The sequence below is a fragment of the Xenopus laevis genome, chromosome 4L (genome assembly GCF_017654675.1).
Source record: "Xenopus laevis strain J_2021 chromosome 4L, Xenopus_laevis_v10.1, whole genome shotgun sequence".
NCBI lineage: Eukaryota > Metazoa > Chordata > Amphibia > Anura > Pipidae > Xenopus > Xenopus laevis.
In genome coordinates this window covers 131,609,607-131,630,526 of record NC_054377.1, presented here as the reverse complement: position 1 = coordinate 131,630,526, position 20,920 = coordinate 131,609,607, and the positions used below count along the sequence as shown (strand labels likewise).

Here is a 20,920-nt window from a genome sequence, read left to right as displayed (position 1 = left end):
AATGACCCTAAACAGATTTGGAAATCTACAAAAGAATTTATGCAGAGGGATAAGTACAATATTCTGTAATAGCCGTCACAGTCCCCTGACTTGAATATCATCGAAAATGTATGGGATGATTTGAAGCAGGCTGTCCATGCTCGGCAGCCATCAAATTTAACTGAACTGGAGAGATTTTGTATGGACGAATGGTCAAAAATACGGCCATCCAGAATCAAAGGCTATAGGAGGCGTCTAGAGGCTGTTACATTTGCAAAAGGAGGCTCAACTAAGTATTGTAATATCTCTGTTGGGGTGCCCAAATTTATGCATCTGTCTAATTTTGTTATGATGCATATTGCATATTTTCTGTTAATCCAATAAACGTTATGTCACTGATGAAATACTACTGTTTCCATAAGGCATGTTCTATATATTAAAAGCAAGTTGCTACTTTGATAGCTCAGCCAATGATGAACAAAACTCCAAAGAATTACGAGGGGTTCCCAAACGTTTTCATATGACTGTATTTAAAGTCACCAATGAATTTCATGTCCGTATAGGCACAGAGCTGCAGGTTGAATGCTTTTGTACAGGACATGGAACTCGCTGATGACTTATGATATCCTCATAATTTTTTTTTATAATACCAGTGAGTCATGTTGCACAAGTGACCTCACTAAGCAATATTGATATAGTGAATAATGTACCCCAATTGTAAAATATAAATATATTCTAAGCCACAAAGCTCTACCATGACCATATAGGCACAAAGCTTCGGGCTGAGTGTTTTTATACAGGTCATGGAACTCCAGGGAGAATTCTAACCTTCATATTTTGCAACAGGGGGTATTTTATTTATTATAATACACAAGTTTCAGTGAGTCATGTAGCAGTCACTAAACTCTGATTATAACTGATGACATCACTAAGCATCCTTTGTAAGATATACTTTACAGAATATTTATGGCTCTTGTATATTCTATGTATTCTATAGTGAATAAAGTACCCCCTCTTGTAAAATATAAGGATATTATAAGTTACCGAGGAGTTCCATGACCATATAAAAACACAAAGCTTATTTATTATAATACACAAATTTCAGTGAGTCATGTGACAGAAATGACATCAGAACTCACCGTTTATAACTGATGACATCAGAACTCACCATTTATAAGGATATAATTTGCAAGATATTCATGGATTTTGTGTATTATATAGTGAATAAAGTACCCCCTCTTGTAAAATATAAGGATATTATAAGTTACTGAGGAGTTTCATGACCATATAAAAACACGAGGCCGAAGGCGGAGTTTTTTTATACAGGTCATGGAACTCCGAGGTAACTTCTAATATCCTCATATTTTACAACTGGGGGTACTTTATTTATTATAATACACAAATTTCAGTGAGTCATGTGACAGAAATGACATCAGACCTCACCATTTATAAGGATATAATTTACAAGATATTCATGGCTTTTGTGTATTAAAAAGATATAATTTACAGGATATGTATGGCTCTTGTGTATTATATATTCTTTTTTTGTCAATATACAAATAATGTCATGTTCCCATCCCTTTAGGGTCTTGAGCAGCACTGGAAATTCCAAGAAGAATATGCCACAGTACAAGGGAATATCCTTGTCTAGGAAACTTGCAGCCTAGGTAAGCAGTAACATATATTTATATGGGAGCTTTACAGGTGAATATCAGTGAACTATACAGGCAGAGACAGATGAGAAGATTCAGGGGGATTTAGTCACCTGGTGACAAATCGCCTCTTCTTTGGGTGACCTCCCCGAACTGCCTCCACGCCGGCTAGAATCTAAATCTCCAGCGGGATGGCACTCGGAGCGATTCGTTTTCCGAAGTTGCCTCAGATTAGGTGCCTGAAGAAGAGGTGATTTGTCGCTGGGCGACTAAATCTCCCCGAATCTTCTTGTCTGTCTCTGCCGTTAAGTGTTGAGATGGAATTACCAGTCCTCCTTTTTAATATTACAGCTAATGGTGAAACTCTTTAGCCATTAAGGCTTCTCCATGTTACAGTTCTGTAATCCATAGACCCTTTTCCTTCTGTCACTTCCTTATGGGTCACGGTAAAAAAAAAACGACAGTAAATTATGAAAATGGGAAACAGAACTGGAAAAGTAATGTTTGTAACATTTAAACACATTTCTAAATATGACCCATTATGAGATGTTAATATCCCTTTAATGATGGCATGAGGAGCATTAAAGGAGACATCCACCCTAAAACAGCCTTTAGCATAATGAAAGAAAAATTTAATTCCAAGCAACATCCCAATATACAGTCACTAAACATTTTCAGTTATTTGTAAATGTAATTGCTATTGAAAGCAGCATTTGTTAATACCTTTCTGTTCTCTTTCTATTAGGGATGCACTGAATCCACAATTTTGGATTCGGCCGAACCCCCGAATCCTTCACTAAAGATTTGGCCAAATACCGAACGGAATCTGAATCCTAATTTGCATATGCAAATTAGGGGTGGGAAGGGGAAAACATATTTTACTTCCTTGTTTTGTTACAAAAAGTAATGTGATCTTCTTCTCCACCCCTAATTTGCATATGCAAATAAGGATTCGGATGCGGTTTGGCCGGGCAGAAGGATTTGGCCGAATCCTGCTGAAAAAGGCCGAATCCCAAACCGAATCCTGGATTCGGTGCATCCCTACTTTCTATTACTTAAAACAGTGTAGCAGAAGTCAGATACATTGTTTCGGGAATCCGAGACCAGGGCTGTCATCAGGGGAGGGGGAGAGAGTGGACTGTTATAAATTAAAAAACTAAAGGCAGGGGTGCCCAGACTTTGTTACACTGGGATCTACTCTCAAGAACTGGCCCCCATCAGGAGATCTACCTTGATAAAGTGGCGGTGACATTTTTTGACCATTTTTGTGACCACACCCCCTAATTACCATGTTCATTTTACAAAATTTGGCAGGTCATAAAAGTTTCAACACATTCCCTTCCCCTCTGTGCTTGCTGCTCTCAGCCCTCCCTTCCCCTCTGTGTCCGTGCTTGCAGCCTGCCCTCCCTTCCATGACCGTGCTTGCTGCTGTTAGCCCAACCTCCCTCCCGTGCCCATGCTTGTTGCTGTGAGCCCGCCCTTCCTCCCTTCCCCTCTGCTGTCAGCCCCGCTCTCATTCATTTACTCACTCATTCACTCACTTATTCACGCATTCAGTCATTCATTCACTCACTTACTCATTCACGCATTCAGTCATTCATTCACTCACTTACTCATTCACTCATTCAGTCATTCACTCACTCACTTGGTCACTCAATCATTCACTCACTCATTTACTCACTCACTGTCACTCACTCATTCACTCAGTCAGTCAGTCACTCACAGATTCAGTCACTCACTCGCCAGAAAGTCCATGGGATTTGCACAAGGGAAAGTAAAGGTGAGGCAGTTGCTTCTGCGAGTGCCGTGAGATACAGGAGCTCAGCAAAAGCAGTCCCTGTATGACTGTGGTGCCCTCCTCGGCTCCCTCCTTTCTTCTCGCATTCCCAGCTCTATATGTTCCCAGCAATTGTGTCACTGCCCAGAAATTGTCCTGCTGCCCAAGAATCCCGCTATCCGTGAGCCTGTCCCGTTTTTACTCACATAGCCCGCAGTCCTGGAGCGCTACTTACAAGTACCGCAACGCCGTTATTATCCAGCTCCTTACCTCCAGTCTGACAGCCAAGCCCGAGGTCACAAATCTCATCACGCAAGATTGAGGCATCCGGACTACTCGTAACCGCGGTGATGTGCCTCTGCTGTCAGCCCCGCTCTCTCTTCCCCTCTGCTGTCAGCCCAGCCAGTGCACTTCCCACGCCAGGCCTCAGGTCACAGTCTAGCAGGAACATGACGGGGATCTACTGGTAGACCGCGATCGACGTCCTGGGCACCCTTGACTTAAGATAAATTTCACTGACCCACAATTAAAAGACTGACTTATTAGCACATTAATTAATTTTACTATGTGTATGAACTACTACTGACTAGTTATTTGGCCCATAGCAAAATCATTGGGCCCCTAAACTTAGGCAATTTATGTAAGTTATGCAAAAACTTACGTAACTTCCATATCAAACAATGAGAACATAGAGCAGGGGCAGGAAGGAGTGTAGGATTTAAACATATGAAGAATTCCACTGAAACCCAGCGAAGTGACTATCAATTAGCACATTAATTAATGGAATTCTTTATATGAATTGCTTATTATAGAGTAAAATCAGCTGTTTATATTGTATACACAAGTGATGTGGACAAACATTTTGGTACTGTGTGCTAGTGTTCACAGGGGCCCCTTATAAATGTGTAAGAGGCAAACTGTTTTATATAGTTATTATATTCACAAATAATGTAAAAACCATTAAATATTTGTAATGTATATTGCAGAGTTGCTTAGAATTACATTTTTTTTCCTTTTGCAAAAGCACCGTTCCTGGATGGAGTTCCCCTTTAAAGGAGAATTGACTGAATTTAAAGGGGAACTATCTCAAAAATAAAATCTAATATAAGCTTCAGCATGCTGAAATAAGAAACTTTGTAAATACAATCAATTAAAAATTCTGCATTGTTTCTGAAATAATCAAGTTTATGTTCACTATCCCTCTCTCAGCATCTGTTTCTCTTCATTCTGTCTTCATGCAGCAGTTGGGTGTCAAATGCTTATTGACAGTTCGATCCATTCCTAGCAGATGTATTAGAGCTCACTCAAATACTGATTCCATTACAAACAAAATCTAACAAAATAACTGCCTTTTGCACAAATTCTGCATGTAGAGAGACGGGATTTCTGGTGATTTTAATAGAGTGAGCTCTAATACATCTTTTAGACAAAAGGAGCCCCCTATAAGATATATTGGATCTAACTGTCAATAAATTTCTGACACCCAACTCCTGAATGAAGAGAGAATGAAGGAAACAGATGCTGAGAGAGGAATAGTGAAGATAAACCTGATTATTACAGAAACAGTACAGAATATTTAATTGGTCGTATTTAGAAAGTTTCATATTTCAGTATGCTGAAGCTTATATTAAATTTTCATTTTCGTGATAGTTCCCCTTTAACTAAATTTACTGAACTGCCAACAGAGAGGTTGAGACGCCTTATAACAGGCCTTGCTGTCTTGGATCTTGTTAGGCCATCTTTTAAGTGTCGGTAGTACTGCACTTGCTCAGCATATTTTGGTCTGCTGTCGAAAAGCTATGGTGAGGTGTCTTAAATTTATGTAAAATATCACAACTTTTATATTCTATGTATAGAGTGTATATTGTAAGTTGGTCCCTAAGCTCAGGTAAATGGCAGCAGCCCAGAGCATGTGCATTGAATCAACAGAAAAGAAGATGTGGAGCAACTGGGGCATATTCAAGGGCAAAGATCTTCACTATTAAAGGGCTGTGGTGCAATTGGGCTGGTACCCACATAAACCACATAAACCATAAAGTGCAGCATTTCTAGACTCTTTGTTTGCTGAGCTCCTTTAAATAAACCTGCCATAGAAGCCTACATGAGATCTTTATAAACATAGGAGATTTGTGTTGGGTTGTCCCCTTTAACTTGACAAGTGGCCAGTGAATTCAAGATTGTGTTGGTTTGTCTCAACTGTGAAAAAATCAAGTCCTGGGCTGTTAACATAAAAAGTAAGTCTGAGAATGTATTGTTTAACTTGTGTTTTTTTTATACTGCAAATCCCTTTCCCATCATTATCCCACTGTTAGCAATGGTTACTGTGTTCTTTCCCCTAGATCTCTCTGAGGAACTCAGCCGCCAGACACCCCCTCTCATTAAGATAATGACTGATTCATTTATGGACATGACCTCTCTGCTCCTATGACATCACCGCACCACTCTCCTCTTGTTTTATGGAATTATTCTATTCATTTCAAAATCAAATAAATTAAAACAGGATCAGTGGTTCCACAGAGACTTAAACATCTTCTTACTCTGGGGGCAGGGCAAGATTGATGTCCTCTAATGGAGGCCACTGGCAATGACAGTGTCTGCGATGATGTAGATCCTGGAGGTTCTGAAGGGAGGAGGCTTCTAGATGGGGAGCAAAAGGCAGCCAAAGGCTCACATTTTGACAATATCAATGTGATTGGCCAAGGGCTGAAGCATCTGTTTCAACATCAAAGGCGACGTTCTTCTGTCTCTCCCCATGACGTTCAGCAAGTCCAGCCAGAGCCAGACTCTGAGCCTGAGCATGCCCAACCAGTTGATGCTGAGGGCAATGCCCAGCCCACAGCACTAAATAGAGTTTTGCAGCAGATCCGTGCCCCACCCAAAGTGAAAAGAGGAAGCAGCTTGCAGCAGAACCGCAAAGCAAAGCCAAACACACGAGGAAGTCCACAGATAGGGCGGCGCTCAGCTCAGGACATCATGGCTGTGCTCTCCCACCCAGGACGACCTCGTTCCTCCTCTACCACTGATGCACACCCTACTGCTGCCTTGGAGGTGCCTAACTCTTCATACCTGTCAGGGGATGATTCTATTGAAAGGGTAAGTAAAGGCATGGAACTAAATCATATAAGAACTGGAAATTTACAACAGGTGGGAATGTTTGTAGAAAGGGATCCTAGTTGAGTAGCTCTGGGAATGTACATGTGTGAAAATATTGCTGTTATTAATGTGTAAGTGACCATTTTAGAGGATTTTAGAGGCTTATATTTATTTACCTTACGTTTACATTTTATTTTGTTTCTAAGCTGGACAAGCAAAGCGAGTAGTACACCCTGCCACATTGGATGTTTTGCAAGCTTTGTAATATTTATGTTTGCTTGGTGATCATATGTTTGTGTAACATGATTTGGGCAGCATGGTAGCTCGCTAGTTTGTACTGCTGCCTTGCAGTGTTTGGGTCAGGAGTTCAATTCCATTGAACGCACAACCTTAAATCAGTTTGTATTTCCTTTAACAGGAAGGTTAAAGGAAAACTATACCCCCCAAACATTGTAGGTCTCTTTTAAAAAGATAATGATTAAAACAGCTCATGTTTAAAACCCTGCTTCATGTAAATGAACCATTATTATAATAATATACTTTTTTAGTAGTATGTGCCATTGGGTAATCATAAATAGAAAATTGCCATTTTAAAAAATAAGGGCCGCCCCCTGAGATCGTAAGATTCACTGTGCACACATACAAACCACACGTAAGGTCACATGAGCCAATTAACAGACAGAGTTCTGCCTTTTGCTTCCTCACTTCTTCCTGTTACAGTTAGTGTTGTGCTATTTCTGGTCAGGTGATCTCTGAGGCAGCACAGATAGAGTCACGCAATGGTGGTTCAAGGCAAGAGATGTAAAAGGGCAATATTTATGAAAATATATATTCCAGTTTGGTAAGATTCTTTAATATGTCATTCAATTTGATATAAACTATCTGTTGCTTAAGTATTCATTTTGTGGGTATAGTTTTGCTTTAATTGGTTCCTGATAAAACTAACCCTAGTGCGTGAATGTGCTATGGACTTAGATTGTAAGCTCCATAGGGGCAGCTGTTATGAATGCTGAACAATCCCTGTAAAGCAATATATTAAGGAGAAGGAAAGGTATAACCAGGGTATCGGGTAAGCAATTATAATCACTGGGGGAATGGCTGCTTAACATTTGGCAACCCCAGGGATTATAATTGCTTTCCTGATACCCAGGGCCTGTTCCTGTTCAGTTAAAACTGCCCCAATCTCTGGTATTTCTGTAGGAGCACCAAATGGCTATCTTGTTCTGCTTCTTTGATCTTCTCTTTGTGCCCAAGACGCATGCAAGCTGCCTTTTTGCTTCTAAGTTTGACTTTTCACTCTACTGCACATGCCTATAAGGACCGGAATATAGAAAATATCCAGAATAAAAAGATGGAGGTGTGGTGCTCCCGCAGTAGTAACCTGGGGTATCAGGTAAACAATTATAATCTCTGGGGGAGTGCCTAACATTTAGCACCCCCCAGTGATTATGCCTTTCCTTCTATTTTAATAAAACCTAGTAACGATTTCCTTTATTAGCAGGGAGAGTCCGCATCAATCTAGGAGAACCATTTTTGCTTTAACTGTTGGAAATGGCATTTGCAAATGATTCCAAAAGGATATTTAAGATTTTTGTACAGTATATTCACAATTCTACAACATCATTACATGAACTCATTATATTATCTTTCAACAAGAGAGTATTAAAGAAAAATGTATTCCTGGGAACTTTTCCATTGTATAAAGGAAAAAGCATTAAAGGAAGCGAGCGAGAGTTTTGAAGTTGGAAAAATTGGCAATTAGATACTCCATTACTTATATGTGCAAGAGACATCAAGCTCTTTTCAGAGCACAGTATCAAAGTCCCAGAAAGCTAAAGAACTGTCAGAGGAAACATTTTACCAGAAAGCTTTTTTAAAAACCAATGTAGGTTCTGGAAGAATTTATGAGCCCTGCTTTTATCCTATACTTGTGTGAGAAGTATGTGGGCAGACATAACGTTAAAAAAATATCTACAGGCCCGGATTTGCGGCAAGGCCGCATAGGCCGGGCCTAGGGCGGCAAAAAAATAGGGGCGGCATGCCGCCCAGCCGCATTATGGGGACGTGTGCGTCCCCATTCAATTACAGCAGCTGCGCTGGCGTTTTTTCGCCAGCGCGCTGGGAAGGGGAGGTGAGGTGGGCGCTAGGACCGCGGGGCCGCCTGTTCGGACTGTGCGGCCTAGGGGCGCCCCTCATTGAAATCCGGCGCTGAATATCTATAATGTATACTGCTGCAGTAACCCAAAACAACCTATCAGACTTTAGCTTTCAGACAGCCAGGGGCGATCCGCCAATGAGGCGAGCTGAGGCGCTCGCCTCAGGCGGCATCGCCAGCTAGGTTTCCAGGGGCGGCAAAAAGCCGCTCCTGGTGCCTTTAAGAGCCGAATTTCCGGTTTTTGAACCGGAAATTCGGCTTTACTAGGGCGAGAGAGCGCAATTGCGCTCTCCGCACTAGCGTTGCTGCCTCCCCCCGGAAATCGAATCGGGCTGGGGGGGGGGGCGGCATTACTGGAGCCGCCTCAGGCGGCAATACATACAGAAACGGCGCTGCAGGCAGCACATTGGTTCATTGTGCCTACTGATTGGGTGCTTTGAGTTACCGGAGCAAAGTGTGCACCTGTAAATACATAACCCCAGTATTTTGATAAAGGTGGAAACCACAGATTGCGTGACGCTTGTGTAGTTTAGGGGTGGTGGTGGAGATTTAGTCACCTGCGATAAATCTTTGCTACTTCGGCCGACTAATCTCCCCGAAATGCCTTCCCACCGGCAAGAATGAAAATTGCTGGTGGAAAGGCATACGTGTCGGAAAACCAAATCGACGCTAATGGCATCCCGCCGGCTGGTTACATTCTTGCTGGGGGGGGGAATACATTGCGGGGATATTAGTCACCCGCAGTAGCGAAGATTTATCACAGGCGACTAAATCTCCCCCTCTGCCACCACCCTAAAGCTGATTTTAATTCCCACTGTACCCACGATCAAGGTTTCTGTAGTGCTGTGGACAAAATGCTCTTGTCCTATAACATTATTTTACTTCTGTGTTCCAAATTATATTTGTAACAAACAAGGGAAAGTTGTGCTCACCACTGATTTTTAAAAACTTTACGCGGGGGTGCAATGAGGCTGTGACCACAAAATTCACATGGACAAATACAAGAGTCCTCTGCACTCAACCCATTATCAATATATTAAGGACATTGAAACATTTTGTGCCTTAAGCTACTATAAAATGCCTTACCCTTTAAACAAAACAGGGATTGTTTGTCCATATATTGCAATATATTTAAGCTGGCCAACTACGTCAAAGTCATCCCATATCTGGCCAGTCCTATGCTCAATTTTATCTGATTCATTAAGAATGCTATTGCTTTATTATACATTTTACACAGGGACTAAGTTTTACCTGCAACTTACTCGTTGCTTTCAAAGTAAAACTCCCAAACTTGCCCTTTTATTGGCCACCATTGGGATCAAAATGACTGTAGCTTTAAAGGGTGGGAGCTACAACATGGAGCTGACCACTGCTCCTGTATAAACGATAATAAACAAGGGAAAGATGTGCTCACCACTTATTTTTAAAAACATTATATGGTTGGTTGCTTTGGGCAAATAAACTGGTCAAATTTTAATATACAACCCCTTCATTATTTACCAATTTGACAGTTTAGGACGAGTAGTAGAGTGAGAAAACAAAAGGTATTTTGTCCCACATTGAAAGAGATTGGCAAATAAAAACCCTAAGTTTCCATTGACCTTAATTGGACAATTAGTGAAAGAATGTTAAATCTATTCTGTTTGCCTTCAAGACAAAATGTCTCCATTGATGATGTTGTGTGTATGCATGGGGAGTGGGGGTGGGTTGGACAGCATTACCAGTTTCCAGCAAAACTGTATTTATGTTGTGTCCTTCACACTTTGATTTATGCATTTGGGCTCTGTTCTATCTTCCACTTTGCTAAATTGCTCAACTAATTGTCTCATACGGTTGCACTAATAAGGACAATAAGACTAGGAGGTGTCCCTGTGGGGATCTATTGATTGATTGGAGTCTGACTTTCATTATTACATTTCCCTTGGGGGCAGAGTTCTATTGGTCAGATCAGATATGGCCAAACATCAGCCCTGAGAAAAAATAAAGTCTTACGGACAGTAGGGTTTTATTTAACAGTAGGTCTTTCCAGCTGACACAAGGTCACCCGTTCCGATTAGAAGAAAAGAGGTTCCACCTAAATATTTGAAAGGGGTTTTTTTTACAGTGAGAGCTTTGAAGATAGGAAATTCTCTCCCTGAACCAGTTCGATATTCGCTTTAAGAAGGGATTGGATGGCTTTTTACAGGGTTATGGAAGATAGCTCATAGTTCAAATTGATCCACGGACTAGTCCATTTTGGAGTCAGGAAGGACATTTTTCCCCCTCTGAGGCAAATTGGAGAGGCTTCAGATGGGTTTTTTTGCCTTCCTCTGGATCAACTGGCAGGTTAAAAGGTTAAACTTGATGGACATGTCTTTTTTCAACTTAACTTACTATGTTACATTCAAGGTGTATTTTCTTCTGGCACTTTTCACATACTAGAACACTGCCATGCAGCCTCTAGTTTCCATTAATGGATTCTGGCTGTCACCAGCCAATAACAGATACCAATAGGTTTGGGGCGCTTCTACTTCACTGGATGCTAAATGCCAACGTAGAATATCACCTGTGTGCCTTAATAACTCTAAAACCACAAATAATTAAAAATGAAAAACAATTGCAAATGGTCTCAGAATATCACTCTAGTTAACGGGCAACTCCTCTTGACATTTAATCACTGCCCTTTTCTACTTGTGTACATATATTCATCCATACACTGAATGGTCCATGTAGTGATCCAGCTGGTTAGCAAGACTGTGTTCTAACTGCATTCTTCATTGCTAAAAATGCATTCGTACAAGGAATATGAATTTAGTATGGGCCAATTGATTCTCATTTCCTATTAATAGTTGATGGTTTGGGGGCATTTCTCTCTACATTACTATCCTATATCTGACATGGAATCTGCTGCAGGAAATGCCTGTGCATTTACTCCACTCTTTGTGACCTCTGGGAAATTGCTCTTTTTCTTGCTTCCTTATTACAGCATTGTCATTTGGATTTATTTGGTCAACCATCATAAATGAGTCGTACGTCGCATATTGGTGGATGATGCCGTCTCATATAGCCTGTGCCTGACACGGAGTAATAGCGAGCAGAATCTTTCTAGTGCAGATACTGATTTACAATACTAAAGATATTTATCACATCGTGGATGTATGGATGCAAGTAACCCTGGCAACAGCTGACGTTTATTACCGTATATACTCGCGTATAAGCCGAGTTTTTCAGCACCCAAAATGTGCTGAAAAACTCAAACTCGGCTTATACGCGGGTCATACCTCTGCTCTTCCCTCTGTCCTTCCCTCTGTCACCTCTGCCCCAGCCGGACTGCCTGTGACTGCCTGTGTCGCCGCCCGGAGCAGGTCCAGGAGCTCCGGGCGGCGCGTCCTTCCCTGCCGGCGTTCGCTTTCAAAATGGCGGCGCCCATGGCCGCCACGTGGGTAGCGGCGCCGGCAGCTACCCACGTGGCGGCCATGGGCGCCGCCATTTTGAAAGCGAACGCCGGCAGGGAAGGACGCGCCGCCCGGAGCTCCTGGACCTGCTCCGGGCGGCGACACAGGCAGTCACAGGCAGTCCGGCTGGGGCAGAGGTGACAGAGGGAAGGACAGAGGGAAGAGCAGAGGTGACAGAGGGAAGGACAGAGGGAAGAGCAGAGGTGACAGAGGGAAGGACAGAGGGAAGAGCAGCCAGGGTGGGGAGAGCGACAGATGGGGGGGGAAGTGGCAGAGGGAAGCAAACATGAAATAGGGGTGGCAGAGGGAAGCAAACATGAAATCCGGTCGGCGACACAGTCAGTCACAGACAGTAACAGGTACCTGCCCAGTGTCCCCCAATTGTTGCGGCTGGGTCACATTCACATTTTGAAATCTGACATGGGGCCCCTAGGCTTATACACGAGTCAATACATTTTTCCAGTTTTCTTAGGTAAATTAGGTACCTCGGCTTATACACGGGTCGGCTTATACACGAGTATATACGGTATGTGATAATAGCATACATTCTGTACAAAGGTTTTTGTTGACAACAGAAAGTGAAAATCTCTGACGATACTAAAAATTGATAAGGTGGCAACATGATAACTCCTGTATTACTGTGGTCTGGAACTGGGATTCCAGAATGGCTTTCAGAAGATAATGGCATATCTCTTGACCTTTGGGGTCTTACTTGCCGGAACAAGCAGCGGTTTGATACCTGTATGTCTATGTAAGGACCTTAAATAATATTCTGTTCTAGGGAAGTGTCACTAACATAACTTTTCTTTAGCAATTACATGGTCATTATAGAGATCGCTGTTTGCTTGAGGACTAAGTAGAGTACTTGAGATAAAAAAAATCAGAGGTCCATAGTATTTTTAAAAAGTATTATGGAACTATGATTTACCTTCATTAATTACACAGAAATTATTATGAAGGGAAATTATAGGATGTTATTTTGTTTATTTGATAGAGATTGCTTTTTGCTTGAAAGTCGGGGGCCCACATTATATAGAAATGTGGCTATAACTTTTATTTCTGCCAATCCAGTCGTTGTGAACCTTACTTGGAAGTCACTAGTGACATTCTAGGGACTTGGATCTATCATGCTCTCCCACTGCAGACAGCAAAAAAACAGAAAACATATTATTATACTTAATTTATGTAGTCTTGGCTAAAACTGAACGTAAGGCTCCAATGCAGGTTGCTGCCACTGCAAATGAAAGGATATCTCTATAGATGGTGGGATTGTTGGTTACTCATCCAGTTTATTGTACATGGAAGCATCCCAGAGAAGCTGTGATAGCTGTTGAGGAATTGTTCTAGATAAGCAGTTTCCTGCTGTAGGGCAACATCAATCTGAACCCATCAGGTAGGCACAGAAGAATGTCTCACAGGAATAGGAATCACAAGGCAGAGGCCGTTACTTGCCTGGGCTGAGTTTACAAGATAAGTAAACATCCTCTGGTAATACTTGACACATTTAAGGCTGAAACCATAGCTTAGAATAAAAAGTCCATGATGCCGACAGTTTTAGGCACATAATATGATTTTTCTCAAGACATTTTTATACACACTGCTAGTAAAGAGCTGGCTAACCAGACACATACTCACTGGGGAGGGTTAGAAGGGAGGACACAGGGTATGTCCCAAGTGACTAATGAAACAATGGGATGAAGGGAAGAATAATTGAGATTTAAAGGATGCAGCTATTTCTCCTACACCACTTATCTCAAGTATAGAAAGTGCCTAGGAGGTGTCCAGACATGAGCCCTTATACTGTAGCAGGCATGCAATGTAAGAAGCTAATTTGACATCAGGGAAGATATAAATAAATTCAGGAAAGCCTTGTTTCCATCACATAGGGCCATGGCGCATAGGGTGTACCCTCTTCTGCAGTATTTCAGCTGACGGAGAAGAATGCAAAACCAACCCTTCTACTTTCCATTCATTTGGACTGCCGCTTTTCAGCCAGTCCAGCGGCAGCCGGTTACAGCACCAGTAGATTTGTTTTTTGGCTGAAAAGTGCAAGTGTTTCCTATACAAGTGAATGGGAGGTGGCACTGGCAGTTTTGGGCACTTGTTATCCAGACAGATTACGGAGAATATGCATGTTAAGCATTTAAAGCAACAAGGATTAAGTAGATCTCTTAATATTAAAAAACATATTAAATAAACATATTGAAATATGTAATATTATGGAACTATGATTACCTTTGCTCATAATTACATGGAATTATTTATGAAGGGAAATGATAGGATGTTATTTTGTGTATGGTTTCCTATTCGCTCTGTGTTTATAACAGCAACATGGGAATCATTTGGCAGTTGATGAAGGGCATTGACCCTGTAATGCTGGAATTTCTAATGCTTGACACTGTAAGGGAGCATGGTTTGTTGGATGTTTGGATTGCTATTAATGCCTCTAGGGTGCTGATAGTTGTTTTTGCTGGGTGAAAGCATTTCCTCTGGCAGCTAGTTCTGGGCAGTTCATTTGGACTGAAAAATATAATGACCCTGTCCTGTATAATGCAAAGGTCTCCAGTAGACAGGTCACTGCAGGGATGTCCACCCTACACACTACTATCACTCAATACTTTTATTAATGTGCCTTTAGTGTGCATCATGGATTTTTTTTTAAAATGTAAAAGGCAAATAAAAGCCCACTTAAATATAATATAGGCTTGTGATGTTACTCTGCTGCTTCCCATGGCCAACAGGCAGTTGCATAACAATAGTGGGAGTAGACTATGCATTCACTGGGGGACCAAAACATGTAGGAGGCCCACTGAACCCCTTAAAGAATTGAAGGGATTAAACTATAGTGGTGTCAGTTCTCTTGCTTAGGTAATTCTTTTGGGTTCTTGAAATATAAAACATGTTCTATAGTTTAAATAAGGCCATTAATATGTATTTATAACGTACACGGATGTAAATGCAAATTGAATGCATTGTATTACAGGGATAGAGCTTGCTGTTTAATAGGGCTGAGCAGCATATATTTTTGAGGAAATATTAGAAGAGGGAGGGCTTTCACAAAGGATTTAAATGCAATGTACAGTCGCCCTGCAGTAGTATTTTGTGTTTTCTTCAGCAAAACTACTATATTCATATAAATAACCTACTGTGTATTAGGCATACGTTCAAATGAAATAGGACAAAAGGGCACACGTATCTTTATTTGCGTTACACAGGAAAATACACAGAGGTCACTCACATGTTATTCATAGATTAATGCAGAACTGTAGAATTAATAACTCTACCATAGAAAATAAAATACTTTATTTCTAGGAGATTTACTTGCCCTTTAAGAACTTGTACTTGTTACTGGTTACTTGGTTGCATTGCATTGGTTACACATGTGCTAAAAATCCCTGTCGCCCATTACCCTTCTGAATCCGTAACTGGGCATAACCTGTTAGGTTTTTTTTTTACTGTTAGAATAAGGCAGAATTCTACTGTTGCATTTGTTTTAAAGGTAAGAACTAGCATAATCTTCAGACATGGAGACAGAATTGAATGAAATAGACAAGTCGGGAGGTTTATAGTTAACATTAAGTACTATAGAGTAGCATAGTATTAGCAACTTTTCTATTGGTCTTCTAGTTTTTCCAGCTCCTTCTTCTATTTCCAGCTGTCAGATGAGTGTCGCAGCCAAAAAACTGTTGCTCTGTGAGTCTACAATGTATTGTTACTTTTTATTGCTTATGATTCTATCAGGGAGTCACCGATTCCACTGTTAGGATTTGGCCGAATCCTGAACCCTAGTTTGGATATGTAAATTAGGGAGAAAGAGAACTGTTCACTTTAAAAAAAAATTTTGACTTCCTGGTTTACGTGACAAAAATTCACTTGATATTTTGGAATCGGATTTGGTTTGGCCAGGTACAGTACTTGGATTTGGCCGAATCTGAATCCTGCTAAAAAATGAATCCTGGATTTGGTGCATCTCAGGCCTCTCCTGTTTATCTGTTTAGTCTCTCATTCACGCCAATACCTGGTTGCTTGGGTAAGTTGGAACCTAGCTACAAAAAGCTGAATCATTTAGTAGCTCAGTGTGGTGTTGAGGGGAACATCCAGAAAAATGTATAGGGCACAAAAATAAAATATACGTTCATACACCTGTGCACAGTATGACCCACAATGAAATAAATAAATGTTATGCTCCGGGCCGGTTTTTCCTCCTCGACACCCCCAGGCCTCAGGGTCCTAACGCCCGCCCCCTGCACGCGCGCAGTGATGATAGCGCTGGGGTACTCTTGAGTTCCCAATGTAGTTTTAGGGTGCGGCGCGGCACAAATCTGGGCCTGGCTATGCTGCAATTTAATGTATTGTAATGACATTTGTAAGTGATTTATGGGTTTTCATTTGCAGCAGCTGTTTCTTTTCCCCCCCTTTTTTTACAAGTTAATCTCCTATTCACCTCCCCTTCCGCCCACACACTTTTAGAGGCCAGTATAAAGCTATTTATTGCAGGCTGGAAGAAAATGGGTTTATTGGGGTCACAATGGAATCTAAGCTGCTCAGTTTCACTGTCCTCTGGAATGAGACTCCCTGCATCCTAGTGACCCTCCCTGTCACCCTGCATCCATTTGCTAGGGCATTTGTCTGCCAGTCTGCCGCCTATTCTTTTCTGCTTGCAGAAATCTTAATAGCTATCATTCTTTTCAGCTTGATTACCTAGTGATGTGCAGGACGAAAAACTCAACCAGCACCTGATCCCCCCCCTGACCCTAACATGCCCTGTGCTCCTCTTCATATATCTGCGCCCCACCCACCCTGCTATCACAGAAGGTGCTGGGCACACCAGCACGTGAGTATTTAGGGGATACTGTCATGGGAAAAAATTTGTTTTTTTCCAAAACGCATCAGTTAATAGTGTTGTTCCAGCAGAATTCTGTAATGAAATCCATTTCTCAAAAGAGCAAACATATTTTTTTTATATTTAATTTTGAAATCTGACATGGGACTAGACATATTGTCAGTTTCCCAGCTGCCCCCAGTCATGTGACTTGTGCTCAGATCAGTCACTCTTTTCTGCTGCACTGGAAGTTGGAGTGATATCACCCCCCCTCTTCCATTTCCCCCCAGCAGCCTAACAGCAGAACATTGGGAAGGTAGCCACATAGTAGCTCCCCAACACAAGATAACAGCTGCCTGGTAGATCTAAGAACAGCACTCAATAGTGAAATTCAGGTCCCACTGTGACACATTCAGTTACATTGAGTAGGAGAAACAACAGCCTGCCAGAAAGCAGTTCCATGCTAAAGTGCTGGCTCTTTCTGAAAGCACATGACCAGGCAAAATGACCTGAGATAGCGCCTACACACCAAGATTACAACTAAAAAAAGTACACTTGGGTTAGGAATAAAATTTTATATTGTACAGTGAATTATTTGCAGTGTAAACAGCATAACTTATAATAAAATAACTACATACCGTAACTACCGTATATACTCGAGTATAAGCCGACCCGAGTATAAGCCGAGGTACCTAATTTTACTTACGAAAACTGGGAAAACTTATTGACTCGAGTATAAGCCTAGACACAAGACCGTTAGACAATCAGGTATAGACAGTAATTTTTGGCAAAATTAAACTACACTTCATTCCTTTTATTAACAGAAAGTTTCCATTTATAACCCTTTATGCTGCAAACACTACAGCTAAATCACTGAAAATTTGTCCCCCCCAGTGGATTTATATTACAGACATTTTTTCTACCCACACCATCATACACAGACACACGCATATACTATATATATACACACACACTCCCCACACAATAATGACAAGGCACAGAGGAGGCAGAAAGCATGCACTGGTCTGTGTCAAACTCTGATAACATATGTTAATGCAGGGCCAGGGTGTCCAACCTGTAGACTTCCAGCTGCACTTTAGGAAATGCACAATACAGGGAAGCAGGTACAACAAGTGCAACAATAACTGGAGGGGCGCACACGCCCGGGTCGGGTGACAGGGTAAGCCTGGAGGGTTGCTGGGGCCTGCAAGTGAGGGAGGATCCACAGCCTGTAGTGGATGTTTCTACCGCCACATTCCTTTAAGCTGCTCCCCGACTGTGCGCTTGTTTGGAAAGAAAAAGTCCCAGTCATAGGACTTTGCTGCGCGCCCTCTCTTACCTGGTTTGATCCCAGTGGCACTCCGTTCGTAGGCCCAGGCGGCGGGGGACACAGGAGCCAGCATGTCGGTAAAGGTGGGGGTCGGGTAGTTTCTGTCCATATTTACAAACTGACATGATTTTTAGCGGCAGTGCGGTTATGAAGGAGGTTAAGGCGCGCACACCGGTCCATGCGCGTGGGACTTGTATGTGCTTGCACAAGCTCAGCGGCGCGCACAGAAATCCAGCTCAAGATCCGGTTAAATCCAAACGGCTGCATCCGGTCACTGAGGTGAGAGGTAGTGGCTCGTTTCTTAGAAGCAGGACGCGGTTTTATCTGCTCGGTTTCCTGGGGGTTATCTGCTCTGGGTTAAAGTGTATTGACTGCAGTGCCGGTAGCTGGCAGTCCAGCATTGTAGACCGTCTGTGTATGTACGGTATGTGTGTTTTTTATCGCTGACTCGAGTATAAGCCGAGGTAGACTTTTTCAGCACATTTTGAGTGCTGAAAAACTCGGCTTATACTCGAGTATATACGGTACATCATAAAATGACAGAATCCCTTTAAAAAGGAGCTGGGGTGGAAACAGGCTAAAGTTCAGCCCTCACCTGACCACGGCCCACAAACTTTGTGTAAAAGTCAGCCCGTGGGTAAACCCACAGTCCCACGTGCTTCAGGTCGACCCACACATCACTAATTACTTTGTCAGGATCCCCACCACTTGCAGTCTTTGCATTAGTTGACAGGCAATCTAAACTGGAACGAATAGCAGTCAGTTATGGATATCGCCCACTTTTGGGTACATGAACTGTCAGGGGTTTTATATGCTTGTATACTTGTCTTGGCCCATAGAGCTCAGTTGCCAAACCCTAGTTCTTGTCCATGAGGGTGCTTTCTGGCTTATCAGTGAGCCGTCGATGTGATTCTTATGTCTCAATACAACTAGTTTGCCATTAGAGTTGGTTCTCACTGGCACCATTTTCTGAATTTGTAGCTACAAGGTTGCGCCTGCAACACGACCAGCCAAATAGTGTAGAAAGCTGTACAATTTGAAAAATTCCTTTGAAAATTCAGAATCGCTTCTAATAAATGTTTGTTGCAGAGCTGCACTGATTGTATTCAACACTAGCTGGATTTTCTAGAAGTGTCCCATGATCTTGTAACCTTAACTTATGAGTTAAATTAAAGGAACAGTAACACCAAAAAATTTAAGTGTTTTAAAGTAATAAAAATATAATGTAGTGTTGCCCTGCACTGGTAAATCTGATCTGTTTACTTCAGAAACACTACTATAGTTCATATAAACAAGCTGCTGTGTAGCAATGGCGGAAATTGAAAAACGGCTATATGGCACAGGTTAACGAATGGATAACAGATAACACCATTAGACAGACAGAGCTTATTTGCTATCTGCTGTGTAACCTGAACCTTTTATTCTTTGAATGGCTGCCCCCATTGCTATACAGCAGCTTATTTATATAAACAATACTAGTGTTTCTGCAGCAAACACAGCAGTTTTACCAGTGCAGGGCAACACTGCATTATATTTTCATTACCTTAAAACACTTTTATTTTTTGACGTTACTGTTCCTTTAAAGGAGTGTTTCACCTTCAACTTAGTCATTTTATAACATACTAAAAGTTAATTCGAAGAAACTTTTCGATTGGCCTTCATTCTTCTTCTTTTTTTTTTTATAGTTATTTAATTATTTGCCTTCTTCTTCTGGCTCTTTCCAACTTTTAAATAGGGGTTACTGACCCCATCTAAAAAATAGCTACACATGTTTTGTTATTTCTACTTTTTATTACTCATATTTCCTTTCAGGTCCTCTCCTATTCAATTCAAGTCTCTTATTCCAATCAATGCATGTTTGCTCCAGTAATATGGACCCTAACAACCAGACTGTTGTAATTTTAAACTGGAGAGCTGCTGAATAAAAAGCTAAATAACTCAAAAACCACAAATAATAAAAAATGAAAACCAATTGCAAATTGTCTCAGGATATCACTCTCTACATCATACTTAAAGTTAATTTAAAGGGCAACAACCCCTTTAAGGTGGCCATACACTAGCAGCTGACTCAGTCGCTTCAGCACATGGGTTTCCAAATTGGGCCCAGATTCACTCGTTTGGTAATATGGAGCACAGACAACAGAAAGATCACACTATTCATAAATGTTCCTGATTGTTAGAACATGTAGGCTTGAGTAAAACTTAACCATTGCCTTAATGCAGCAAATTTGCAAAACTATTGTATATTTAATATATAGTCAATTAAAAACTACTATCCCTTGAAAAACCACACTATGTTAAAAAGGGATAGGTACTGTTTTCATTATTAAATTACACATTATTACACAAAACCTTTAAATCTAGTTAGGATTATAAAATGTCATAAAAGAAGTTATAAAGTATGGCAATACAAGTGTTTGGAAAGGTTTTCTGAAGATCAGGAAATGAGCCATGGTCCAAGATTCTTTTGTAGAACCCACATTTGATAGCAGGCCAAGAGGGGGTTAATAAAGACATCTGATAATGGGTTTCTGAGTTCTAAGTTCAGAGTCGGGCTGAGCAGTGCCTGGTACTGCAGTGCAAGCAGATTTATACCTACCTTGGAATAAAGCCTCTCATTTAAAGACATAACGTTAACTATTGATCTAAAAAAGGCAAGTCATATATCATGGCAAAAC

General features: G+C 41.4%; 1 protein-coding gene across 3 annotated transcripts in view; it reads left to right on the top strand.

The window, feature by feature from the left end:
• tmcc1.L (transmembrane and coiled-coil domain family 1 L homeolog) overlaps positions 1-20,920 on the top strand; it is a 119,024-nt gene that overhangs the window by 22,134 nt on the left and 75,970 nt on the right. For 2 of the 3 annotated variants that reach the window (XM_018256608.2, XM_018256609.2), the window contains 2 exons: positions 1,565-1,646; positions 5,748-6,501. In XM_018256608.2, the coding sequence (XP_018112097.1) occupies positions 5,977-6,501 (525 nt within the window). In that variant the 5' untranslated portion in view covers positions 1,565-1,646; positions 5,748-5,976. 3 annotated transcript variants of the gene reach the window in all.